This window comes from Artemia franciscana, chromosome 2, assembly GCF_032884065.1.
Source record: "Artemia franciscana chromosome 2, ASM3288406v1, whole genome shotgun sequence".
NCBI classification, from domain to species: domain Eukaryota; kingdom Metazoa; phylum Arthropoda; class Branchiopoda; order Anostraca; family Artemiidae; genus Artemia; species Artemia franciscana.
Window position 1 is genome coordinate 12,223,498 of NC_088864.1, and position 24,756 is coordinate 12,248,253.

At 35.9% G+C, this 24,756-nt stretch overlaps 1 protein-coding gene and 1 long non-coding RNA gene across 2 annotated transcripts; both read right to left on the reverse strand.

Annotated features, from left to right (window-relative positions):
• Positions 1–8,096: 8,096 nt before the first annotated feature.
• On the reverse strand, positions 8,097–8,684 carry LOC136034412 (uncharacterized). The gene has a single exon (XM_065715582.1). The coding sequence runs from the start codon at positions 8,682–8,684 to the stop codon at positions 8,097–8,099; it is 588 nt and encodes a 195-aa protein (XP_065571654.1).
• Positions 8,685–11,534: 2,850 nt separating this feature from the next.
• LOC136037331 (uncharacterized) lies at positions 11,535–20,988 on the reverse strand. Its single transcript, XR_010619915.1, has 2 exons — positions 20,459–20,988; positions 11,535–13,954 (listed from the first exon to the last, which is right to left on the reverse strand). It is a non-coding gene; the product is annotated as an uncharacterized LOC136037331 (long non-coding RNA).
• Between the last annotated feature and the right edge of the window lie 3,768 nt (positions 20,989–24,756).

The following is a 24,756-nucleotide window of genomic DNA, read 5'->3' on the forward strand; positions in this document are numbered from 1 at the left end:
TTAAAACTGGTGCAAAAATAAGATTATAATTAATATACTCAGTACAAAGTGTGCATTGCTTTGTTTCATTCAATCCGGTCAAATTTTATGTCGGAATTCCTTGAAAAAATGCTTGAAATTCCATCAGCTGTCTACTGGGTTAACCAGAAACCAATATTGTCCCCCCCCCCCGGAGAATTACTCTAGCGAAAAATTCCCCATTGAGAAATTCATGGAGAAACTGAGCAATTATGTGAGCAACGAACTCCCTTATTTCCCGATCGTGCACCCTGATTCAGGCCACAAGAAGTTAAGCCCTTCATTCCTTGCCGTCCTGTGTTCAGGCCCTTCATTCGCATCGCTTTTTGAGAAGGCAAAAGAGTTCGCAACAGAGCCCAAAATCGAAGTACTTGCTGTGAATAAACCAGCGACTACACCCTCCTCTGTTGGTCAGAAAGGACGAACTCGAAGAACTTAAAAGATCGCCAAGCATCTGAAACGATTTGAGACAACTTTGAGACTAGGAAAACTTCATCGAGTATGGAAATCAGACTGCAACTTTAGCGGATAAGATGAAGCGAGAGTACTTCGACAATTTCGACCATCTACAAGCCAAATTTGACAGAAGGCTCACAGATAACTTGCCATTGCTGAGCACACTCAAAGCCTTGGATCTAAGCTCGACCAAATTTATTAAAACAGAGTTGCTCAAGCATATCTCTGCTCTTTTACAGAGAGCTAGATATCGACGACATTCTTCTCAAATGTCAAGCTTGTGCTGCCAAGCGTTTCTTGTTCGATGAGGAGAAAAAGCCCAAAACTTCATAGGCATTGTCGGTCATCTTCAGGAATTACTAATTGCTTGCTCAGAAGTAATTAACGTACTTCGAAAGTAATGAGCAGCATTAAAACTAAAAAAACGGAATTTTTACGTATATGAGAGGGTTACCCCCTACTCAATACCTTGCTCTTTACGCTAAAGTTTGACTTTTTGTTCCAATTGTTTAAGAATTAATAAAAAAGCTTATAATTCATTCATTCAAAAAAAGCTTTTTTAACATTCTAAAAATACTTTACATAAAGAGCGAGGTATTGAGGACGGGGAAACCCCCTCATATTCGTAATGATTTCAGTTCGTTTTAAGTTTTGGTGTTGCTCCTCACTTTTATTTGAAAAAACTTTTTTTTTTAATTTTTGTTCGTTTTATAAGTAATACTGGGATATCAGGCTCCCCATCCATGGAAATTTCCTTCCCCCATGAAAAATTCCTCCTTAAGATATCCACCCACGCCCTCCTACCAGAAGAATATATGCATGCTTCCCAATAACCAATACTATTTGTAAACAATGGCAAAGTTCATAGCTTGCAGCCCTTCCCCCGGAGAATGTGGGGGGGGGGTCGAGTCATCCTCAAAGACATAATTATTAGATCTTTCACCTATAATGAACAAAATGGCTATTTCAAAATTTGGATCCTGTGACATTGGGGAAAAGGGGCATTGGAGGGGTTCTAGATGCCCTCCAATATTTTTGGCCACTTGAAAACGGCATTAGAACTTTTAATTTGTGATCAAATAAGCCCTCTTTCGATATTCTAGGATCACTGGTTCAATATGATCACCTCTGGGGAAAAATAAACAAATAAACTAGCAACCATGATCTTTCTTACGGTAAAAAAAATATAAAATTTCACGGTTTTGTATATAGGAACTTGAAAACCCTACAGTAGGGTTTCTCTGGTATGCTGAATCTGATGGTGGAATTTTCATTAAGATCACTTGATATTTTGGGGGTGTTTCCCCCCTTTTTCTAAAATTCGGCAAATTTTCTTAGGCTCGTAACTTTTGATTTGTAAATTTAAACTTGATGAATTTTGTATATTTTAAATAAGCATCAAATTAAAAATTGATTTATGTATCTGTTTTTGTCAAGACTCTGTTTCTTAGAGTTTCGGTTACTATTGAGCCGCATCGCTCCTTACTTACAGTTCTTTAACACGAACTGTTTGATTACGTTTCTTTTCTTCTTAATTTGCTACTAATTCTAAGGGTTATAGTTCCAAATTAAGCTGTAAAAGATGTTTTTCTCCCTAAGAGTACCCATACTCATTCAGCTGCTTGTTGTGGAATTTTCTTTACGATGCCATGGTGGATTCACTAAAATAAGGTGATCAGAATGTTTTCAACATTTAATTTTCAAAAGATTTCCATTCAACTGTGTAATAACAAAGATCTTGAACAATAATCAAATTAAATGAAAAATACGAGAATTTCCTGTTGTGAAAGTTTTAAGTGTTTAACTTCAATTAAATGTAATTAGTAATGTAATTTAATTTAAATATGTCTAAAATTCTAATTTAGCGAATTCTTTGATTTTTGAAAAATGTATACTTTCAGAAGTTTATCTCTTTAAAAATAAGGCTCCTCTCTCCTGTAACTTCGCGAATATCACAACGAAATAACTCTCATCTAGATAAAACTTACATGGTACAACTAAATTCAGTTCTTTAGTACCCGAGCCAGGACAGTTATAGAGTTTAAAGTCGGAGAAGTTCCCCCTACGTGGAAAATTTACCAGCCCTCCCCCTGGAAAATTCCCCCGCACGTGAAATTGAGCAGCCAAAAGAAAGTACGACAAATAATACTGATGAAGAAAAAGAGGAATTTGGGGACATTCTGCCTGCATTCCTGTGATCCGAGTCACTGCTCGTAAATTTCGTTTTTACGAACTGTTTGATTCTACACCACATATTCTGCGTGTATTTTGGAATACAGGTAGAAATTCCATAATTCCTTCTTTTCTTCATTCTACTTATTTGTCTTGATTTCTCTTTGGCTGCTCAATTTTACACAGGGGAGAATTTTCCGGCGGGAATATGAATCTAAATACTTGAATTTTAAATACTGATGAATTTCATATGCGGATTTGAATGAATTAAATATGAATTTGAATGAATATGAATTTTATGATGAATTAAATATGAAATTGATAAATTTTGAATACTTTAAATCGTCATAAAAAGCAAATTCCTTTGCTGTGTCGTTCATTTATTGCAATGTTATCAAAACTTTTTTTTAGAGTTTCAGCTACTATAGGGTCACTCCTTACTTATAGTTCATTATAACAAACTCTTTTAAACGTAGCCTAGTCACTTTGTCTTTCTTCCTTAGTACAACTTGGTAAACTCCTATTAAACTTAGTTCCTACTGCGCCCCCAGAAAGCGCCATCAGTAACCCCTCATATGTGCTACTGCCCACGTCTTCCCGCTGGGATGGGCTATTGCATTTATTAATATCATTTGGCAAACTCGTATACACTTTTTTTGAATAATACAATTAAGCAGTGATTGACTATGCAATGAGGTCTCATTAGTAATTAATTCATGAGAATTTTAAGCAGGCTTTTTAGGTCAGTCTTAAAGTATTAAATTAAAATAACTGAGTATTGTCAAAATCGTTAAATGCAAACATGAGCTCAGTCTGAATTCTTTGTGAATATCGCTAATTTGTTTTATCCCTTGCTGGCAAATTAGTCCTATTGTCAAGGTTTGTCTGTTTACTTTCTTCTTATTCTTTCATCTGGAACCTTTTTTCATTCGTTTCTTTTATTCGAAACAAAACCACGGAAAAGGTGTTCTAATAGCCTTTCAATTCTAGAGTAAATAAGGGCGTCAGGTGATGCATTCACCCCTTAATATATTTAAAAAAACAAGTTTCTTCAACTGAAAGTAAAATTCGTGTAGGAATTCTGACAAATTCCCAGTGTAAAATCTTGGTGCGTAAGATTGAATCGTTAAGAGAACACAAGACATAAAAAGAAAATACGTGAAGGAATTCTGGCAAATAACCCAGTGCAATATTCCCCTGAAAAGTTCACCCCCTGGAAACTTCCCTTTCCGTGGAATCTCCCCGTGCAAAATTCCCCCAGCAGAAAATTTGTACTCCCCTCCCCACCCGAACAATGTATGCATACTTCCAAGTAACACATACTAGACGTAACCAATGGGCAAATTTTATAACTTAAAGAATTTTCCGCAGGGGCTGTGGGGGAGTATTATCTCCAAAGACCTATATAGCTATTTTGTTCAGTAATTGTGCTGAACAAAATAGCTATCTAAAAATTTTGATCGGAAGGTTTTGGAGAAAAAAAATTTCGTGGGAGAGGGCCTAGCTGCCTTTCATTCCATTTGAATGAAACCCTCTCCTTATTTTTTTAGGCCCACTGGGTAAAAAAAAGAGAAAAAAACAACCCCTGGGAAAAAAATAACAAATAAACACGCATCCGTGATCTTTCTTCTGGCATAAACTGCAAATTCCACATTTTCCGGATAGGGAGCTTCTACAGAAGGGCTCTTTGATACGCTGAATCTGATGGTGTGATCTTCATTAAAATTACATGACTTCTAAGGTGTCTTTCTCCTTTTTTGAAAATCAGAAAAATTTTCTCAGGCTTGTAGCTTTTGATGGGTAAGACTAAACTTAATGAAACTTATATATTTAGAATCAGCATAATAAGTCAATTCTTTTGCTATATTTACTGATATCAAAATTCCGTTTTTTAGAGTTTTGGTTACTATTAAGCCAGGTCGCTCCTTACTTGCAGTTCGTTACCAAGAACTGTTTGATACGTACTCCATATGAAATAAATGGCCTAGCCTTTATAGATAGGAAAAAAACGAAGGATACAAAAATACCCCTTGATTTAAAAAAAAAAAACTTTTTTGCATCTCTACTTCAAGAAATTAAAAAAAACCCTACCATGCGATTTCGTGAATTGGCGCCACTAGTTGGTTAATGTGCATTTCCGGAGGGGGACTGTCATCCCCAATAATTAAAAAACAACTGTAATTTATTAAGTAGAGTTAAAACTGTTTAAAAGGTCATTCTAAGTGCAAATTTGCTCTTTGCTTTAAACAGATATTTTTTTAAAATTAATCCTTGCTCGTTTTTAACATAAAGAAAACAAGAAAAAAAGGGGTCCGTTGCGCTTCATAATATGTTTCACATTAGTAATTTTCCAAATGTACTGCTTTTGAATTCTTATCATCAAGTAAAAATGTGAACCTGTTTCGCCACATTTAATCGGGTCAATTTTTTCCTTAATATTTAAGGTGCTTTTACTTCCCAAAATCGTTCAATTCAAGATTAGGTTTTCCTGTTTGAAAACTTTCAAAAGTGGAAATGAATACACCCTCTGCATCAGCAAACAGGATAGAAATGGAATCATTGAACAATGAATATAATTTCCTGTATGTAAGAGAAATCACTGAAAAAATAGGATCTAGTGCTTTTTATAATAATATTGGTACTATAACTAGATATGTCAAATCAGTTGTAGTCTGGTCATGGAATTCGGTAGAAGAGAATCCACTCCAAGAATTGTTTAATTGTTTTTAATTTTTATTTTCAGTATTGAATTGAAACTCCGATTCTCTTATTTATCATTGAAATGCCTAATAAGCGCTGGTGACGTCCCATTCCTTACGTTTCGGATCCACATACTAACCCATAAATGTAGAACTGCCTTTATGTATAATATCATACTGACTTCTTGCTATTTTTTCTTTTCTAAATATTCCTTTAAACATAATCGAAAAAAAAATGACATAAATGTGTTAGGAATTATGACTGAAATTAGTCGCATTTCACACTACGCCAATGCTACTTGTGGGATTCTTATCTCTGCATCAGCATGCTGTACGAAATGTCTTCCGAGAATAGAATTAAGGGAATTTAGACAAAAAATATATATTTTTCTCACAATTTAGAATTTTGTATGCACATATAAGAAGTACCAACACATTCTGTTTTTTTTTATTATTATCAGTTCATCATGCATCATTAGGAGACCGAGATTTGCTTGTTGAGGTAATTATAAACATAGAAACGACATTCAGTATAACCCCCTCCACAAAAATATATCCCCCATACCCTGACTTACCCAAGAAAACTTTTGTGTAATTTTTATAGAATTTGTTTTTTTAACAAGGGTACAAAGGTAAAGGTAACTTTCAAACTCTAGGAGTCAATTTTTCCTTCTAATTGGAACCCCTGGCAATTTTTATTTAATTTAAGGTTTCTGCCGCAATGATACCAAGAATTGTTTAGATTTTCTACATATTCTTTGTCAAACAATGCTCAAAGGATAAGTCAATAATTCTAACTTTATTTTTCGAATATTTTCAAATTTGAAATACGGTCGCAATTTAGATGTAGAGAATTAAATGCGAGGAATATGTCACACGTCTGTGGTAACATTTTGACTTATCCTGTATCTTTGCTTAGACATTGATATTGCTCTGCGTATGATTTTTGTTTCGGCTTTATGTGGCCCGTTGATATCAATGCAATTTATTAATATAAATCGGAACCCACAGAAAATGATTGTAATTAGTACATCAAATTAAATGAATGTATTAGTGTTAAATTTATTTATTAAATTACTAGTACAGCAAATTAAATCTTACAGAGTCAAAATCTATTCAAAATTACGAGGAAATGAAGAGCGCGATACCCGGGGTCATTAGAATATAACTTGGTTCAATTATGAAATTGAGCATCCCGTACTGGGTGTGAGGCTTGGTGGAAGTGGAGGGGGATAAGTACTGCAGCACTAGTTGTGAATCTGGCTGAAAAAAAGCCACCTTTGTTCACCCGAAAGCTTGTTTATACTATACTAAAATCGTCTACAGCAGCTCATTGCTGACAATTTTAGAAAAAGCCAAGTACCAGCACTTATATTTATGATTGTTTAATGTATTGTTATTGTTTATATTGTGTTGCGTAATGTTTTTAAATTCATCAAGTAGCGTGTTTGTTAAATAGTTGCTTTTATTCACTACCGCTTAAATACCACCGACTTCAATAACACCCCCTCTTGTCCCCTCCCCTATTAAAAATATTTTAGCTATACCCCTGCCAAAGAGGAAGAAGAGGAGTCGGGGCATCCAGTAAATATATAATTTGTTCAAAGATTCTCCTTGAAAAACATGAAAATTATACGTTGAATTCATTTTTGACCGTTCAAACCCTAAACATACCTCCGAGAAATATTTTAAGATATCAGCCTTCTCAGGCATTATCTATCTCGAAAGACAGAGACACATGGATATTCTTAAGAAGGGAGCCGGAAGGCTTAGAATTGCTTTACTAAGCCAGTATTTTCTATATTTTTACGAAAGGTGCTTCACATAAACGTTGAAGGATTTGTCTACCACTAATCTCTCCTCCTTTGCTGAACAAAAATAATGCCTAACATGTACAATGAGTTCTGAGGAGGATGATCTGTCCCCTCTTATTGTGAGAAAATAAATTTTTAATGTGGAACTTTAATGCTGAAATAAAAACAAGTTTGTGATGACTAGTTAGGACTTGTGTTTTAAGTGTATTGAACTGTAAGAGTGAGGACGGAAGCCTGCCTCTTCTTTATGAAAATCATATATTTTGTTGTTGAAAAGCAAGTAAAACTAAATTAAGTTTCCCAGTATTATAACATAAAGACCAAACTTCAATGGAAAAACTATATTGATATTACAACGAAAACGAAATTAATAGCAAGTTTTTTAAAATGACAATGACGAATGACATTAAATCTAAAAAAAACATAGTTTAGCGTGTAAGAAGAGGACTGTTGCTCTATCAAACCTCCGCTCCCCCCACTACTTCAAGAAGGAATTCTTTACCACAAAAACAATACGACCAACTTGTAATTTTTCTCCGCGAAGTCTAAACATAATGGGCTGTTGAAGAGCTTTAAAAGGCTATTGAAGAGCTTTAGAAGGCCGTTGAAGAGCTTTAGAAGGCTGTTGAAGAGCTTTAGACGGCTGTTGAAGAGCTTTAGAAGGCTGTTGAATAGCTTTAGAAGGCTGTTGAAGAGTTTTAGAAGGCGGTTGAAGAGCTTTAGAAGGCTGTTGAAGAGCTTTAGAAGGCTGTTGAAGAGCTTTAGAAGGCTGTTGAATAGCTTTAGAAGGCTGTTGAAGAGTTTTAGAAGGCGGTTGAAGAGCTTTAGAAGGCTGTTGAAGAGCTTTAGAAGGCTGTTGAAGAGCTTTAGAAGGCTGTTGAATAGCTTTAGAAGGCTGTTGAAGAGTTTTAGAAGGCGGTTGAAGAGCTTTAAAAGGCTATTGAAGAGCTTTAGAAGGCCGTTGAAGAGCTTTAGAAGGCTGTTGAAGAGCTTTAGAAGGCTGTTGAAGAGCTTTAGAAGGCTGTTGAAGAGTTTTAGAAGGCGGTTGAAGAGTTTTAGAAGGCGGTTGAAGAGCTTTCGAACACTGTTGAAGAGCTTTAGAAGGCTGTTGAATAGCTTTAGAAGGCTGTTGAAGAGTTTTAGAAGGCGGTTGAAGAGTTTTAGAAGGCGGTTGAAGAGCTTTCGAAGACTGTTGAAGAGCTTTAGAAGGCTGTTGAATAGCTTTAGAAGGCTGTTGAAGAGTTTTAGAAGGCGGTTGAAGAGTTTTAGAAGGCGGTTGAAGAGTTTTAGAAGGCGGTTGAAGAGCTTTCGAACACTGTTGAAGAGCTTTAGAACACTGTTGAAGAGCTTTAGAACACTGTTGAAGAGCTTTAGAACACTGTTGAAGAGCTTTAGAACACTGTTGAGGAGCTTTAGAACACTGCTGAAGAGCTTTAGAACACCGTTGAAGAGCTGGGCTGTTGAAAAAGGGGAAAGGGTTGAAGGAACCAGCAGCTCTCTCATACATAACATCATTTATCCACATTTAGATTTTAATTTCACTCCTTACAGCTGTTGTTGTATGAAAAATAAACTTCTTTTTTAATTTAAAGCATTCTCGAGCAGACTTGTTTCTTTCTATGTCTTTCCAAATTCGTCTAAGACTCGCTTACTACCACCTATCATCAAATTACAGGGAATATTTTATACTAATGAGAGCCGACGTAAATCAAACATAGTAGCAACACAACGGCAATAATATTAATTTGTTAGATTCAGATCTACCCGCAAGTTACTTCACAATCAGGCAAATTCACTAAAAGGCTCACTACCACAAACTAATGTTTATTGGAATGCGTCGTCAACGTCAAGTACGGTAATAAATTACTAAGACTCTTCGTGGTGCTTTAAAACCTAAGCCACATAGATTTCTATGACCAGGGGCTTGTCCATTACTTTTTTTGGGAAGGGGGATACAAAGAAAACTTAAAAAGCGCATGAAAAATTTGTTTATACGCAATTTCGTTATGTTTTTACGAGTCGGACAAACTGTTTTTTTTTTGGGGGGGGGGTAAACCCCTCAAACCCCCTACCCTGGATAAGGCTTTTGTTATGACCATGCAACTATAGTTATAGTCAAAACCTCAATAGGGAAATCAACTCACGAAAATAAGAGACATTTTTTTTCAATTTTAATTGTTAATGAGGATACAAAAAATGTACTTCTCATCATATAGCGGAAACGGCATTTTTTTCTATCCAAGATAATGCAAAAAACCATCAGAAATTAAATATAAAAAAATAAGATCTTTCAGCTGAAAGTAAGGAGCAACATTAAAACGGTCCTATCGGGAAACAGGGACAAAACGTATGTTCTCATGTCAGAATCAAAAGCCAACTGACTTGTATTAGAGAAACTCACGCTTCAGGTACCCACCTTCCAAAATCCTAAGATTGTTTTCAGGTTTGTGATTGGCTGGGAGTTACTGACAATACGAATTATATTGGCAGATAGATGGTGTATACTAGCCAAAGAGTCGGCTAAACTAACTTTTTCGTTAGGGCGTGTTTCCTAAGGCCGTACCCTTATATACGATATGCCCTTACCCGCTTCCGGTGTAAAAGTAAACACGATAAATATTTATATTTTTCAACTTGTAATTACTTTCAGACAGATCAAAATACATAATCTAACCTAGAAATTCTTTTTTCAGGATGTCTTTGCTAGCAAATATGCCCTCAAGTTTCAGCGAAGTTGCTGCCTCCATTCCTCCAGTCGCCTTGACTCCTTACAGCGGCCCATTAGTTGATACAACGGTTACTGACATCAAAACAACAACCAAGGACAATAAAGGAATAATCATTGGTGACGGAGGCCCTGACCTTGCCCTTGTCCCCTACGCACTTAAAATATTATTTTCTGTTGGACTAATAACCATCGTTACTGTAGTAACTGTGATTGTAACTGTGACGACGACAAACATTTTCTTTTTGGCTTCTGTTAACATAGCCCCGATATTCTTTCCGGGGGCGAAAAATTACAAACCTAGGAAGAAGAAGAAGCCTAAGCGGCCCTACCCAGAAATTATATATGAAGGACCATATTATGACTATGATGGTCATGAAGAGGATGAAGAAAAAGACGAAGTAGGGAAGCTTGAAAAATATGAGCCTAAAGTTGTAGAAAAAGTGTATGGAAAAGCCACGAGACGAATGCTAAAGCGAGAAACACTGGTTCATAATTAACGTATTTTTAGTGCTTTTAAAATAAATGAAATATTTAAGAATTCCATTAGATTTTATTTCTAATTGGGGTATTTCCCCTCCTCTCTCTATTTTAATTCTAATTCTGCATCTTTTTTTAGTGTGTTGCAGGAAAACATTTTTATTAAAACCATCAGGTGCTAGAAGTCTAGGTTTCTGTCAGCCACTTACCTTTTTATAGCTTCCACGAAACTTCTTAAGGATTTTTGCTAGCAAAAGTAGGGGAAAAATTGTGCAAATACGCATTTTAAAACAGAAAATTTGCAAACTTAAGCACTCCTTTCCCCAGAATATCACGATTGGCGAGATACAAATTTTTTCTCTCTAAAGCGAGAAATACTGGTTCAAAATTAATTTTTTTAGTGCTTTTACAATAAATGACATGCAGGACTTCCATTATTATTTTTTTTCTAATTGGAGTATTTCCCCTATCCCCTCTATTTTAAATCTAATTCCGCGTTTTTTTTTAGTATTTTGCAAGAAAATATTCCTATTAAAGCCATCAGGTGCTAAAAGTCTAGGTTTCTGTCTGTCACTTACCTTTTTATAGCCTCTACGCAACTTTTTAGGAATTCTTGCAAGCAAAAGTAGGAAAAAAATTGTGCAATACGCATTTTAAAGCAGAAAGTTTGCATTTTTAAGCACTCCTTTTCCGAGAAATCATGATTGTGACATACATATTTTTTTCTCTCTCTAGTATCTAGAATGCTTTTTTAGAGTGGTTATAAAAAAAATCTCTCCGGGGGATCATTGAGGCTCTCTATCCATTCCTGAGACTTTCATTCTCCTTCCTCAACTACTTTCCAGGAGGACCACGGGAAGAATTTACCCAAAATATGAATTTTATATATTACATGCGTTTATACTTAAATGCTTCTTCTTCGTTTGGTACCACCCCTCACATTCTGCGCTCCGTAATCTCGTTCCATCCCTTTCCCTTCTTTGTTTTACGGTAAATTCTATTTTGTATTAATTGTGTTTTAATCTTCTACAGAGCTCTGTTCCATTTAACTACCTTGGCTCTCTCTTTTTCCAGCTTATTTTCTATCTAGAAAAGACACAACTAAAATTTTCTATCTTTCTTCCAGCTTCATTTTTATTATTCTGCTTTTCCAGACAGCAACACAAAAGATAAGTTTCAAATTGTATTTAATTTAGCGATATTATAATAACAAAAAAAAACGGATAAATATTATGAATATTTACATAAGTCACTCCATTTCAAGTGGTCAAAGTCACAAGGGAGGATGCTTCAGGGAGGATCTCGTACACAGGAGTTGGCTGTGAATAGACCAAATATTAAGGAGAGGGGTAGGCTTCGAAAAAACAATAAAATATGGTTACTGTGAGTAATATAAGAGATATAATATATAAGAAATTGCAGTAAAATTTTGACATTTTTGGAGAGGTGTGCTGTCCCAGATCCTGCCCCTTCATGCATGACTGACACCAGCAATTGTTATCCTTTTTGTATCTTAATTAAAATACTTATAAATCAAAATATCTAATTGAATTTTAATTCATAGTCTGTCTAATCGTTCCCTGTACAATATGAAATGATTAATTCAAATTTTGCTAATACACTACAACGAAAGATAATAACAAAAAATAAAGTAAAAATCACTCCAAATATATTTTGATATAAAGAGACTCGGTCTCCTTTTGTTAAAGAAGAGACAGTAAAAGACACTTTTCAAAAGAGACTCAATAGAATGCAACATTATTACTAGTTAAATCGAAAGTGTTTATTAGTTAAACTAAAGCACCAGGCGGTGCGTCGTTTTTTTTCTGGAGGGGTGCAGTTCCCCCCATTAATTTGGAGAGAAAAATGTTATACAGCCAATATCCCTTTTTTATACGGCTATAGACCCCTCTTGTCCCCCCCTACAATAAAGATGCTGGAGCTACGCCTTTGCCACCAGGTGCTTCTAAATGCCAATAAATACTTTCGTTAAATTTCCACTGATGAAGCTACACTTATTAGCAGCGGCCTAACCAGCAAGAGGGTTTGAATCCCTCCAAAATTGAGAAAATTGGTGAATGAATCAACGGTTTTTATTGTTAACCTACCTAATAATTCAAGTGTCTTTGCAACTTGTACCGCTTGCAAATTAAACTTAATGACATGTGTCAATGACGGGAAGGGACGTTTCCCTCTCCCCCTAGAGTTGGAAACGATATTTTTCGTGTGTTTTCATGGGACATATCATTTCTTAATATTTCCATTGAAATAACTGCCTCCCCTGGATCTTTAAAAATAGACTTTACCTTGTCCTACATTTTCGTGAATTAACAACACTGTATGATGAATGTCTCCCTTCAAAGTAAAAGTCTCAATACACTACCAGACATGCGTCAAGAATCATAACCCATTAATTAGATTTTTCACACGCTTCAGAAAAAATATGATATGAAAGGAAATTTACTGAAATATTGCAAACGGGTGGACGAGCAGGACGAAATTTTTGGAGGAGGAGGGGAGAGGGTTCAAACCAGATATTTCTTTACCCATAGTATCGCCCAAGAGGAGACATAAATTGAAAAAAAAGAAAATCCTTAGAAATAGATTGGTTTCAGGTCTATTAAATTATACAATAGAACATAGTGATTTGAGGGGAAGCTGATTTTATGCGCAAAATACTTGCAGATTATTCAGTCATAAATGACCAAAATATAACAATAAATGTCATTTATTGGCTTCATATTGCTTTTCTTACAATGAAGACACTAACATATGAGACATTTTTATGATAGCTACATGGCCTGATATGCAATAGCCACTTTCAGAAGAAGACAGAGTATTCACGGACTGAGCCAGTTGATTAAAGGTCCTGAGTTTAAAACAACAGGCTATCGATTTCATTTTACATAAAAAAAATTATCATACAAATTTTTCAAATTACCATAAACAAATTGGACCAAAATTCGTTTCTTAAACTTAATTGGTTTTGGTTTAAGACGACCATAACATAAAAACCATCAAAAGTACTAACGTTTGTGTTGTTTTTAAAGAAACGTATGATTAATTTAATTATTGAGAAAACAATATTTTAGACTAAGAATATACTTCTTTTTAAGTAGACTAGTATTTAATCACACTAAATTTTCTTTAGCTCCTATGATCAGGGTTGCCACCAACTTCCTCCAAAAAAACCTGTCTTTGGTTTTTACTTACAGTGTCTACTATAGTTTGCTTGATACCAATAATACAAAAAACAGCCTAATTTTTGATTAGATTGGGGTGAATTAGACCTCCTTCTGAAAAGTTTGTTAAAAATATATGATTTCACGCAAAAAGAAAAGCGCCTTTCCCCATTCCATTTTCTAGCAAAGACTCAGACAAGTGTTACTTCCCATTTTGATGTTGATAATTTGACAGGAAAATGTTCGTTTGGCAACCCTGCTTACAGCACACTTAAATTTAAATCTGTAACGATGACAATATTCACTACTTCAGCTTCTGATCAATGTTCTTCTTCTCGCGCTTAACAAAATTCTTGGCCAGTCTGTCCCAGCTTCTTAATTCTAGGGTCTCCAGCAAGTGGTTTGATTCTAGTTAAAAAAAAAAGAGTGAAGTTATTTCACACTCATTCAGATTGATCAACATAAACTGCTTAAAATCTACAATTAAACGATCCTTAGTCCCTATCAATTTGAAAAGTTTGTGAATTTTAAACTGGGACTTGGTCCATCTGTTCATAAAGCTTATAAAGCCAGCCTAAAGGTAAAAAATAACATAAATATTACCAATGAGACGATGAACCGAAGTCAAGAATTAAGGGGTTTTAAGGATCAGAAGCTTATCGAGGATCGAAGAAGTTTTTCCGATTTTTCAAACGATTTCACTGCATAATTCAGCTTTGCTTAAAAACCCTAGTTTTTTCAAACAGTTCGTGGTAACGAACTGTAGTAAGGAGCGATCCGGCTCAATAGTAACCAAAACTAAAAAATTGAATTTTGATATCAATAGCTACATCAAAAGAATCGCATTTTAATGCTGATTTTAAATATATAAGTTTCATCAAGTTTAGTCTTACCCATCAAAAGTTACGAGCCTGAGAAAATTTGCCTTATTTAGGAAAATAAGGGGGAAACACCCTCTAAAAGTCGTAGGATCTTAACGAAAATAACACCATCAGATTCAGCGTATCAGAGAACCCTACTGTAGAAGTTTCAAGCTCCTATCTACAAAAATGTGGAATTTTGTATTTTTTTGCCAGAAGACAAATCACGGGTGCGTGTTTATTTGTTTGTTTGTTTTGTTTTTTTTTTCTTTTCCCCAGGGGTCATCGTATCGACCAAGTGGTCCTAGAATGTCGCAAGAGGGCTCATTCTAACGGAAATGAAAAGCTCTAGTGCTCTTTTTAAGTGACCAAAAAAATTGGAGGGCATTTAGGCCCCCTCCCACGCTCATTTTTTCCCAAAGTCAATGGATCAAAATTTTGAGATAGCCATTTTGTTCAACATAGTCGAAAACCATAATAACTATGTCTTTGGGGATGACTTACTCCCCCAAAGTCCCTGGGGGAGGGGCTGCAAGTTACAAACTTCGACCAGTGTTTACATATAATAATGGTTATTGGGAAGTGTACAGACGTTTTCAGGGGGATTTTTTTGGTTTTGGGGTTAGGGTTGAGGGGAGGGGGCTATGTGGGAGGATCTTTCCTTGGAGAAATATGTCATGAAGGAAGAAAAACTCAATGAAAAGGGCGCACGGCGCAGGACTAATCTGGTCACGTTAGCAAAAAACGTCAAATTCAGAGCTTAATATACAATGCTGGGTGTTCGGAGCCTCTTTATTATGGAGTATAATTTGAAAATAACACAACTATACGAGCGATAAAACATATATACCACAACCATAACTCAACTAACGAAAGAACTGCTAAGAGATAACACAACTATAAAGCGAAAACAGGTGAAAACTAACGGGAAAATAAACGAACTAAGAGGTGGAAGGGGCCCAGAGAAAAAATATAATCCTTTTCCAATTTTGAGCCTAACTTCCGCAAAGGAGTAATAATGTCAGAAGCCCCGAAATACCGAATTATTTTCTTTTTCCTATAAGACCGGGCTAAATGAAACAGAAACTTACAATAGCGGAAATATAATATACACAATTCAGCCAGATCTTGTCTTTTTTTCAGAATAGGTGAAATACCAGATAGGAAAAGTATTGAATGGTCGCAAAAACTAGTGTATAGCAATGCAAGCGCTTTTCGATAATTAAATAAAAAAAAACAAGTTTTTTTAACTGCAAGTAAGGAGCGACAGTAAAACTTAAAACGAACAGAAATTACTCCGTATATGAAAGGGGCTTTTCCTCCTCAACACCCCGCTCTTTACGCTAAAGTTTGACTTTTTCTCTTAACTCTACATTTTAAAACAGTAATAAACAGTAATAGAAACGTTAGTTAAAAACTAAAAGTTATAGTTGCCTTTTTATGTAACCGAAAAATTGGAGGGCAACTAGGCCTCCTTCCCCACCCCTTATTTCTCAAAATCGTCTGATCAAAGCTAAGAGAAAGCAATTTAGCCAAAAAAGGAATTAATATGCAAATTTCATTTTAATAATCTGTTAATCTGATTCAATACAAAAAATTCAATAAGATTGGACAAGTCCTATGGTGGAGAGCCAAAATCAAACATGCATTAATTCAAAAACGTTCAGAAATTAAATGAAAAAAACTAGTTTTTTTTAACTGTAAGTAAGGAGCAACATTAAAACTTAAAACGAACAGAAATTATTCAGTATACGAAATGGGTTGTCCGCTCTTCAACGTCTCGCTCTTTACGCTAAAGTTTGACTCTTTGCTACAATTCTACTTTTTAAAACAATTAAAAGCTTTAGCGTAAAGAGCGAGGCGTTGAAGAGCGGACAACCCATTTCGTATACTGAATAATTTCTGTTCGTTTTAAGTTTTAATGTCGCATCTTACTTACAGTTAAAAAAACTAGTTTTTTTCATTTAATCCCCAAATAAAGCTACATCTTGAATTATCTGAGATCAGATTATCAAACTTGTAAGAGGATATTTATCTACAAAAGAAACTGTTTTGTTAGTCACCTCATTATGAGACACATCAATTGAATACTAGGCGATTGATCGCCACTGCTTGACAATGATTATTTTTGTCTTTTTTCATATTTATCAGTATTAATTGAGAAAGTTCAGTTGCAACAGTGCCATTTAGCGTGCAGCATATTGTTAATTTGAAGGTATTTTTTGTTCATTTACTAAAAAAATTCCCCTTTCCTCAATGCATCAAAGCTAGAAAACGAAGTTTTTAGTAATATCTTTTGGCTGAGTTAATTTTTCTGATGCATCTTAATTACACTTTGTATTTGCTATAATTTAAATTAAAGATCCATAGCAACGACCATGCATATATACAGTATTTATACTGGCGGTGACACAGCTTCAAAGAACAGTCAAATTACAGGGATAATGTACGATATGGGATGAAAAATTGAGGCAATTTTAATATTCTGAGGATTAATGGCCTGAGCGTTCCCTTTGCCTTTGCAAGTCCCTTATTAACTATTATTAGGGACATATATATATATATATATATATATATATATATATATATATATATATATATATATATATATATATATATATATATATATATATATATATATATATATATATATATATATATATATATATATATATATATATATATTAATTTAAAAAGTCAGCTATAGAAGAGAATTAGCAATTATCACATAAATTCCACCCTTTGTGAAAAAATAGATATGTTATGGTTGAACTCGATGATCTTCTTTTTTCTTTATGTCAGTTTACTAACGTGCTAATGTCCATTCTGACTAACAGGTTTTATTTGTGTCGTTTCTAAAACCTCGTGCTCTAATGTATATTAATGTACTTACTCTCTATTTTTCATATTTTACGATATATCCTTAAAAAAATTTAAGTATAAGCATTTGGCTGCAGAGTAAGTCTTCCGAGTACTTGTTAGTGTATTTCTTAATAACTAGATTAATATATTGTTTTATAATGTTTATCTGCTGAGTGGCTTACTAGACCCAAGGCAGTATTCAGGGAATGGATTACGGGGTTTGACCCCCCCCCCGAAATCTTTGTCTGACTCGTAAAGACATAATGAAAAATGCATAAACCACACTTTGATACGTTTTTTTAATTTTTTGTACACTACCTGCGGAAAATACCCCTTCCACCTCCCCCGACTAAAAAACATGTATACGACCCTGCTCAAAATACCTTTAGACTTCACACAAGGAAGCCTGAAAGGACATAAAATTAACTGAAGATACCACTTTCTGTGGGTTTGTTCTGTTACTAGTGGGTTTGTTCTGTTACTAGTTCTAACAGTACCTTGCTCAAGAGGGCTCTTCCTGGATTAAAAACCTTCAATTCAATGGATCAGACGATGAATCTCTTGGAACTAACCAGATAACTTTTTAAGTTTTTTTATTTATTTTATTTTATTTTTTTTAGCAAAAAAAGTTCGCAGAATCATTGAGAAGAATAAGCATTAATGCGCACTCTCGCCAGAGTCTGGGACTGGGCTTCCTGTACCACAATTATTTTTTTACAGCTATTGCAAATGTATTAAAGGTTGAATCTAGCGAGTTACATCAACCCATTAGAAGTTACCTGAGGATAGGCTGTTACTATTATAAAAAACGATTCATAATTTCTAGCTCTAAGACTAGAAAACATAACTCTGAGCGGTGCTATAAATTTATCATCTTTAAGGAAAGAGTTGCCAAACCCCTCTATCATTTTAGTTCACCTTTGGAATGCAACTGATTTGTATTTAAAATTAATTAAACCAACAATTTATATTTGAAATCAATTAAAGCAACAATCAACTTTGAATGCAAAAAAATTGTTTATGCATAATAAACTTATAAAGAACCGAAGAAAGGACGAAAAATTGTACATAGAAATCAATACAAAACAACTATTAAGGCTTTGACATAGGTTGGGGGCGTAGCTCATTTTAACAGAAGAAACAAGTAAATTTACTGGCGGAAAAATATAGCCCTTAGAGCGATTCCAATCATCTTTTGGGGTCTTTCTTGGTACACCACTAATGAAAACGAAGTTTAAATCTGTTAAACTCAAGAAAGTGGGAATGGTTTGGTTGCCCTCTAATGCCCTCGAATGTCTAAAGGACATCCGAACTTTCAAATCAAAAGAGCCCTTTCCAGAATTCTAATACCCTTAACCGCTCCTTAGATATTGGAGGTTCCCCCTTTTGAGAGTAGCAGTCGCAGTCGCAGTGGTAGTGATAGCAATACCAGTCACAAGTAGTCACTGCCGCAGTACCAAGTAGTCGCAGTCATAGGCCTTAACAACCACAGTCGCAGCTGCAAGTAGTTGGAGTCACAAGTAGTATTTGAAATCACAAGCAGTAATATTTCTAGCAGCCCTGGAATTTCAACTTAGCACCCTCGCCTGTTCCTCAGATATTGTAATACACCCTATTGATCGCCTACATGCACATAGTGTATTTTAATTTAGTTTGACACCCCTGTAAACATTCGCTAAAAGTTTCACAGTAACACCCTAAGACTTTTGCGAGACCCAGGATCAAACGAGTCCCTTTTTCGAAATGATAAAGCCTAGATATAAAAACAATATTCAATTTGTATAACTTGCAGCCTTTGACCCAAAGGCTGGGGGTGGACATGTGACCCCCGTAGGCATAGGTATCGGGCCTTTCAACCGTTTTGAGCAAAATAGCTACCTCAAAAAGGAAGTGCGAAGGGAGTGGTCACCGTTCAACCACTTTTAAATCTTTAAAAGGACACTAGAATTTTCAGTTTTCAACCAAATGAGAACATCTGAAGTTTCTATGAGCATAGAAATCATGTGGATTAGGCGATCCAAAATAGTAGGTTCTAATGCTTTTTTCAAAGGCCAAAACTGATTGGAGGGCAACCGACGCCCTTTCCGTGCTCTTTTTTACATCCTCGTAACCATTTTGCGCCATAAATTCGAGATAGCCATTTGATTCAGAGCCATCAAAAAGGTCTAACCAGTACACCTCTAGGGTCAACTAGAGCTCCAAAGCCCCAGAAGGAATGGGACTAGATTTCAAAAATTACCCAGTATTCATACATCGGTTTTAGCAGTACAAGTGGCATGTTCGGTTGACGAGGGCCAAGTTGACCAATAATTTTCGAAGAAGGTGCAGAGGGGTGAGGGCTAACACTGTTCTATACAAGGTGGTTGGGGGAACGAAAAAAATACACACCAGTCGGCTTCGCTCTCTCCTTAGGCAGCGCTATTACGCTGCATATGATTGTCTTCTTTGATTTTAAGCAAACTAAGGAATCGGATATATGTCTTATGTCCTTCAAATACGGCGTGGCGCATAGGCAGAAATTTATTTCGGAAGGCATTTCAACAGGAAGAGTCTCCATATTTCTTGTGCACACATTTATAATACAACCCCAGTCGAATACTAACCCTTAAAAAGCTCATTATATTAGCACCCCATGGTGTATAGCCATGCTGAATTGACTTGAAACGGAGAATTTTTTTAGATTCATCGTCAAAATTGTTGACACATTCTAACCAAAATGGCCTGCATTTACAAAAATATTAATGCATCTTTGCGGGGCGATACATATTGAAATATCATTCAGCATTTAGATTTCCCAGGAATGACCTTTCACATTTTAATAATGAAAGAGATTTGAACAAAAGCAGTTAAATATACACATCATGACTGGAAGTGTGAGTAATAGTACCAACGTGGTTGACATCCCTCAAAATTTCTCTTCCACAGCCCCGAACACTGTTTCTAAAATACAGAGCCTTGGCTCACCTTATTCAAAACCTTTCTTTTCTCCATAAGAAAAAAAATATTTGGATATAGAAATAGGGTATATATTATTACAGAACAAAATAGAAACTACTTACAGGGCCACGTCAGCCCATTAATCAGATATTAATTTAAGGAGAAATCGGTTTTTGAAGGGGGGAACAGGAACATTTTTAATAATGAAAGAGGTTTGAAAAAAAAATACTTAGAAGGTACACATTAAACGTACCCGTTGGACGTGTAAGTGGCATTACAACTTGGTTAACCTCCTTCAAATCTTCACTTCCCAAACCTCGAACAACGTCTCTAAAGTGCAGAAATGCTTCTCCCATGAATTCGCTCGATCCAACCAAGTCATAATCTTTGACAGTGAAGACAACGAGACTGTCACCTTTCTGGAGAGCTGGAGCAACAGGGCTGAAAATGAAAATGCAAAATAAGTAAAAGTAACAAACGGGTAGTGGGTAGGCTTTCTAGGTTCAAGGGATCGCTGGGTTAAAGCCAAACTCAAACATTGGCTTAAGGACATATTATCAACTGGTTACATAAACACTCCAGGGAGGAGAAGACCTCCCCCTTGAACAAGAGCTAAGAGCTCTTATGGCACTTGTGACGAGGTCGGAAGATCCAAGAGCTCATATGGCATGAGCTCTAGCAAAATTCTAAGAATCAATAGATTGATTTAAAAGGAAAAATCAGAGCCTTAATACCGGACGGGATATAAAATAAGAGCTCTGAGACACAAGGTCCTTCTAAATATTCAAATTCATTAAGATCCGATCACCAACTCGTAAGTTAAAAATACCTCATGTTTCTAATTTTTCCTCTCCTTTTACCTCCCCCCCCCCCAGATGGTCAAATCGGGGAAAACAACTTTATCAAGTCAATTTGTGCAGGTCCCTGACACGCCTACCAATTTTCATCGTCCTAGCACATCCAAAAGCACCAAACTCGCCAAAGCACTGGACCCCCCTAACTTCCCCAAAGGGAGCGGGATCCAGTACGGTTACGTCAATCACGTATCTACGACATTTGCTTATTCTACCCACCAAGTTTCATCCCGATCTCTCCACTGTAAGCGTTTTCCAAGATTTCTGGTTTCCCCCTCCAACTCCCCCCAATGTCACCAGATCTGGTCGGGATTTGAAATAAGAGCTCTGAGACATGAGTTTCTTCTAAATATCAAATTTCATTAAGATCTGGACACCCATTCTTAAGTTAAAAATACGTCAATTTTTCTAAGTTCTCCGAATTAACACCCCCCCACTCCCCCAAAGAGAGCGGATCCATTCCAATTATGTCAATCACGTATCTAGAACTTGTGCCTATTCTTCCATCAAGTTTCATCCCGATCTCTCCACTCTAAGTGTTTTCCAAGATTTCCGGTTTCCAAGCCTCCAACCTCCTATGTCTCCAGATCTGATTCAAATTAAAAATGGAGCATCTAAGACAAAAGATCTTTCTATATATCAAGTTTCATTAAGATGCGATCACCCATTCGTAAGATAAAGAACCCTCAATTTTCACGTTTTCCCAGATTTCCTGTTTCCCCCTCCAACTCCCCCCAATGTCACCGGATCTAGTCGTGATTTGAAATAAGACCGCAGAAGCACAACATCCTTCTAAATATCAAATTTAATTAAGATCTTGACACCCATTCTTAAGTTAAGAATACCTCAATTTTTCTAATTTTTCCGAATTAACGTAACCCCCACCCACTTCCCCAAAGAGAGGGGATCCGTTCCAATTATGTCAATCACGTATCTAGAACTTTTGCTTATTCTTCCCATCAATGTTTCATCCCGATATCTCCACTCTAAGTGTTTTCCTAGATTTCCGGTTTCCAAGCCTCCAACCCCCTATGTCCCCGGATCCGATTCGAAATAAAAATGGAGCATCTGAGACATAAGATCTTTCTATATATCAAGTTTCATTAAGATCCGATCACCCATTCGTAAGATAAAGAAATCTCAATTTTCACGTTTTCCAAGATTTCCCCCTCCAACTCCCCCAATGTCACCGGATCTAGTCGTGATTTAAAACAAGAGCGCAGAAGCACAATATCCTTCCAAATATCAAATTTCATTAAGATCTGATCAATCGTTTGAATTTAATAATACCTCATATTTTCTAATTTTTCTCAATTACCCCCCCCCCTCACTCCCCCAAAGAGATCAGATCCAGTCCGGTTGTATCAGTCACGTATCTTGGACTTGTGCTTATTCTTCCCACCAAGTTTCATCCTGATTTCTCCACTCTTTTCCAAGGCGTTTTCCAAGATTTCCAGTCCCCCCAACTCCCCCAATGACACTGGATCCGATCGAGATTTAAAACAAGAGACCTGAGTTACAAGGTCCTTCTAAATATGAAATTTCATTAAGATCCTATCACTCCTTCATAAGTAAAAATACCTAATTTTTAAAAAAATTTCAGAATTAGCCCTCCCCCCATCTCCCCAATGAGAGCAGATCCGTTCCGGTTATGTCAATCACGGATTTAGGATTTATGCTCATTTTTCCAACTAAGCTTCATCCCGATCCCTCCACTCTAAGCCTTTTACAAGATTTCTGCCCCCCCAACTCCCCCAATGATACTGGATCCGGTCAGAATTTAAAATATGAGATTTGAGTTACGAGGTCCTTCTAAATATGAAATTTCATTAAGATCTGATCACTCCTTCGTAAGTTAAAAATACATAATTTTTTGTAATTTTTCAGAATTAACCCTCCCCCCAAGCCACCCCAAAGAGAGCAGATCCGTTCTGGTTATGTCAATCACGTATCTAGGACTTGTGCTTAGTTTTTCCACCAAGTTTCATCCCGATCGCTCGACACTAAGCGTTTTCCAAGCTTTTAGGTTCCCCCCAACTCCCCCCCCCCAATGTCACCGGATCAGGTCAGGATTTAAAATAAGAGCTCTGAGATACGATATCCTTCTAAATATCAAATTTCATTAAGATCTGATCATCCGTTCGTAAGTTAAAAATACCTCGTTTTTTCTAATTTGCCAATTTTCAATATGCCTGCCAAATTTCATCGTCATAGCTTATCTGAAAGTGCCTAAACTAGCAAAACTGGGACAGACAGACAGACCGACCGACAGAATTTGTGATCGCTATATGTCACTTGGCTAATACCAAATGCCATAAAAACCAAAGAATTCAGAATCTCTTTATAAAGTTTTTTTTTTTTGTAGAATTCGAGATCGTTTTTTGTATTTTTTCAAATCCTCCTCCCCTTCCTGTTGAAATATATCGGAAGTTTCCTATTTATAGCTATTTAAGCAAATATTGGATATATTATTCAGACAGCCAATTATTTGATTGGTATCACAACTTAAAGGACTAAACCCATCTTGGTTCTATATTCCATACTTGGTCAAGACCCCACTCAGGGGGAGAGGAGGAAACAAACATTATCTTGGAAGAAGTTTAGAGCCTCGTTCGATTGACTTTACCACTTAACTAATAAGTATTTTGCTGTTTTTTTTTTTTAATTTGCACTCAACTTCGAACATTTTTTGTTTGACGAAAGCATTCTTAGTTCGCTAAAGTTGACTACGAAACTACTATTAAGAATCCTTCGTCCTTAGAGGTCTACAAAGAATTTCAGGCAAGAAATACGACAGCTCATGTTTTGACTTCGAAGATGGAGATGCAGCATTTTGGCTCGTCATGCTGGGTGGAACACTCCATGGTAAAAGTCTTGCTTCTTGCAAAATATTATGGTTCCTATAGGGTTTTCCAGATTGAATGATGAAGCTGTTTATCAAAATCGCTTCCTCAGAGGCTGTATTTTTAATTCTGGAGTTTACAGTTCTTCTAATGAAAGGAAACAATAGGTGGAAATTTTCACAAAATGGCTCACTTCTTGTTAGTTTAGATGTTTTCGGCTTACTTCATTGTTTTGAATGTTCCAGGCCTCACATTCCTCAAATTTATGGTCTGTTCCTAATTTCTTGTACGGCTCACGTTATAGCAACTTCGAATGTTCTGCCAAAGTTTCCGTTCACCAGGCAAAAGCCTGGTGAACTTTATCAGCTCACTTTCTAGCAAAATAAATCTAAAATCGAAGAAAATGGACTCCTTAGATAACTGAGCTTCTTTAAATCGAACTCAACTTAGTTTTGGAAAATCCTTCTCATATACATTAAAGGTACGTAGGAAAAGGTTTAACTATGATAAACACCATGTGTTTAGCCTCAATATGTTCAAAAAGGAACTATTTATCAAAAGTTTTTAGAAGCATCAAAAGTTTCAGCCTACCCCCTCTTTAGCTTTGTAACTGCTGGATTTTAAAATGACATAGTAGGGATTTTCTGTCGTTTAAGTTAGCTTCTGAAGAGTATTTTCGGGGACCATAAATGGCTTGATGAATATACAGAAGTATAATGTCGAAAACAGCTCACAAATTCGTTATAACTTCTTCTAAGTGAATTAAACTAACACAGTTTTTCGAAGACAATAATAAGCTTAATTATTGAGCCACATTTTAACCTAAAACAGAAAAAAATACAATGGGTAATAAA

Bases quoted from the DNA above. Each gene is read 5' to 3' on its own strand.
- LOC136034412 (XM_065715582.1), bottom strand. From the start codon at position 8,684: ATGTGGATAAATGATGTTATGTATGAGAGAGCTGCTGGTTCCTTCAAC.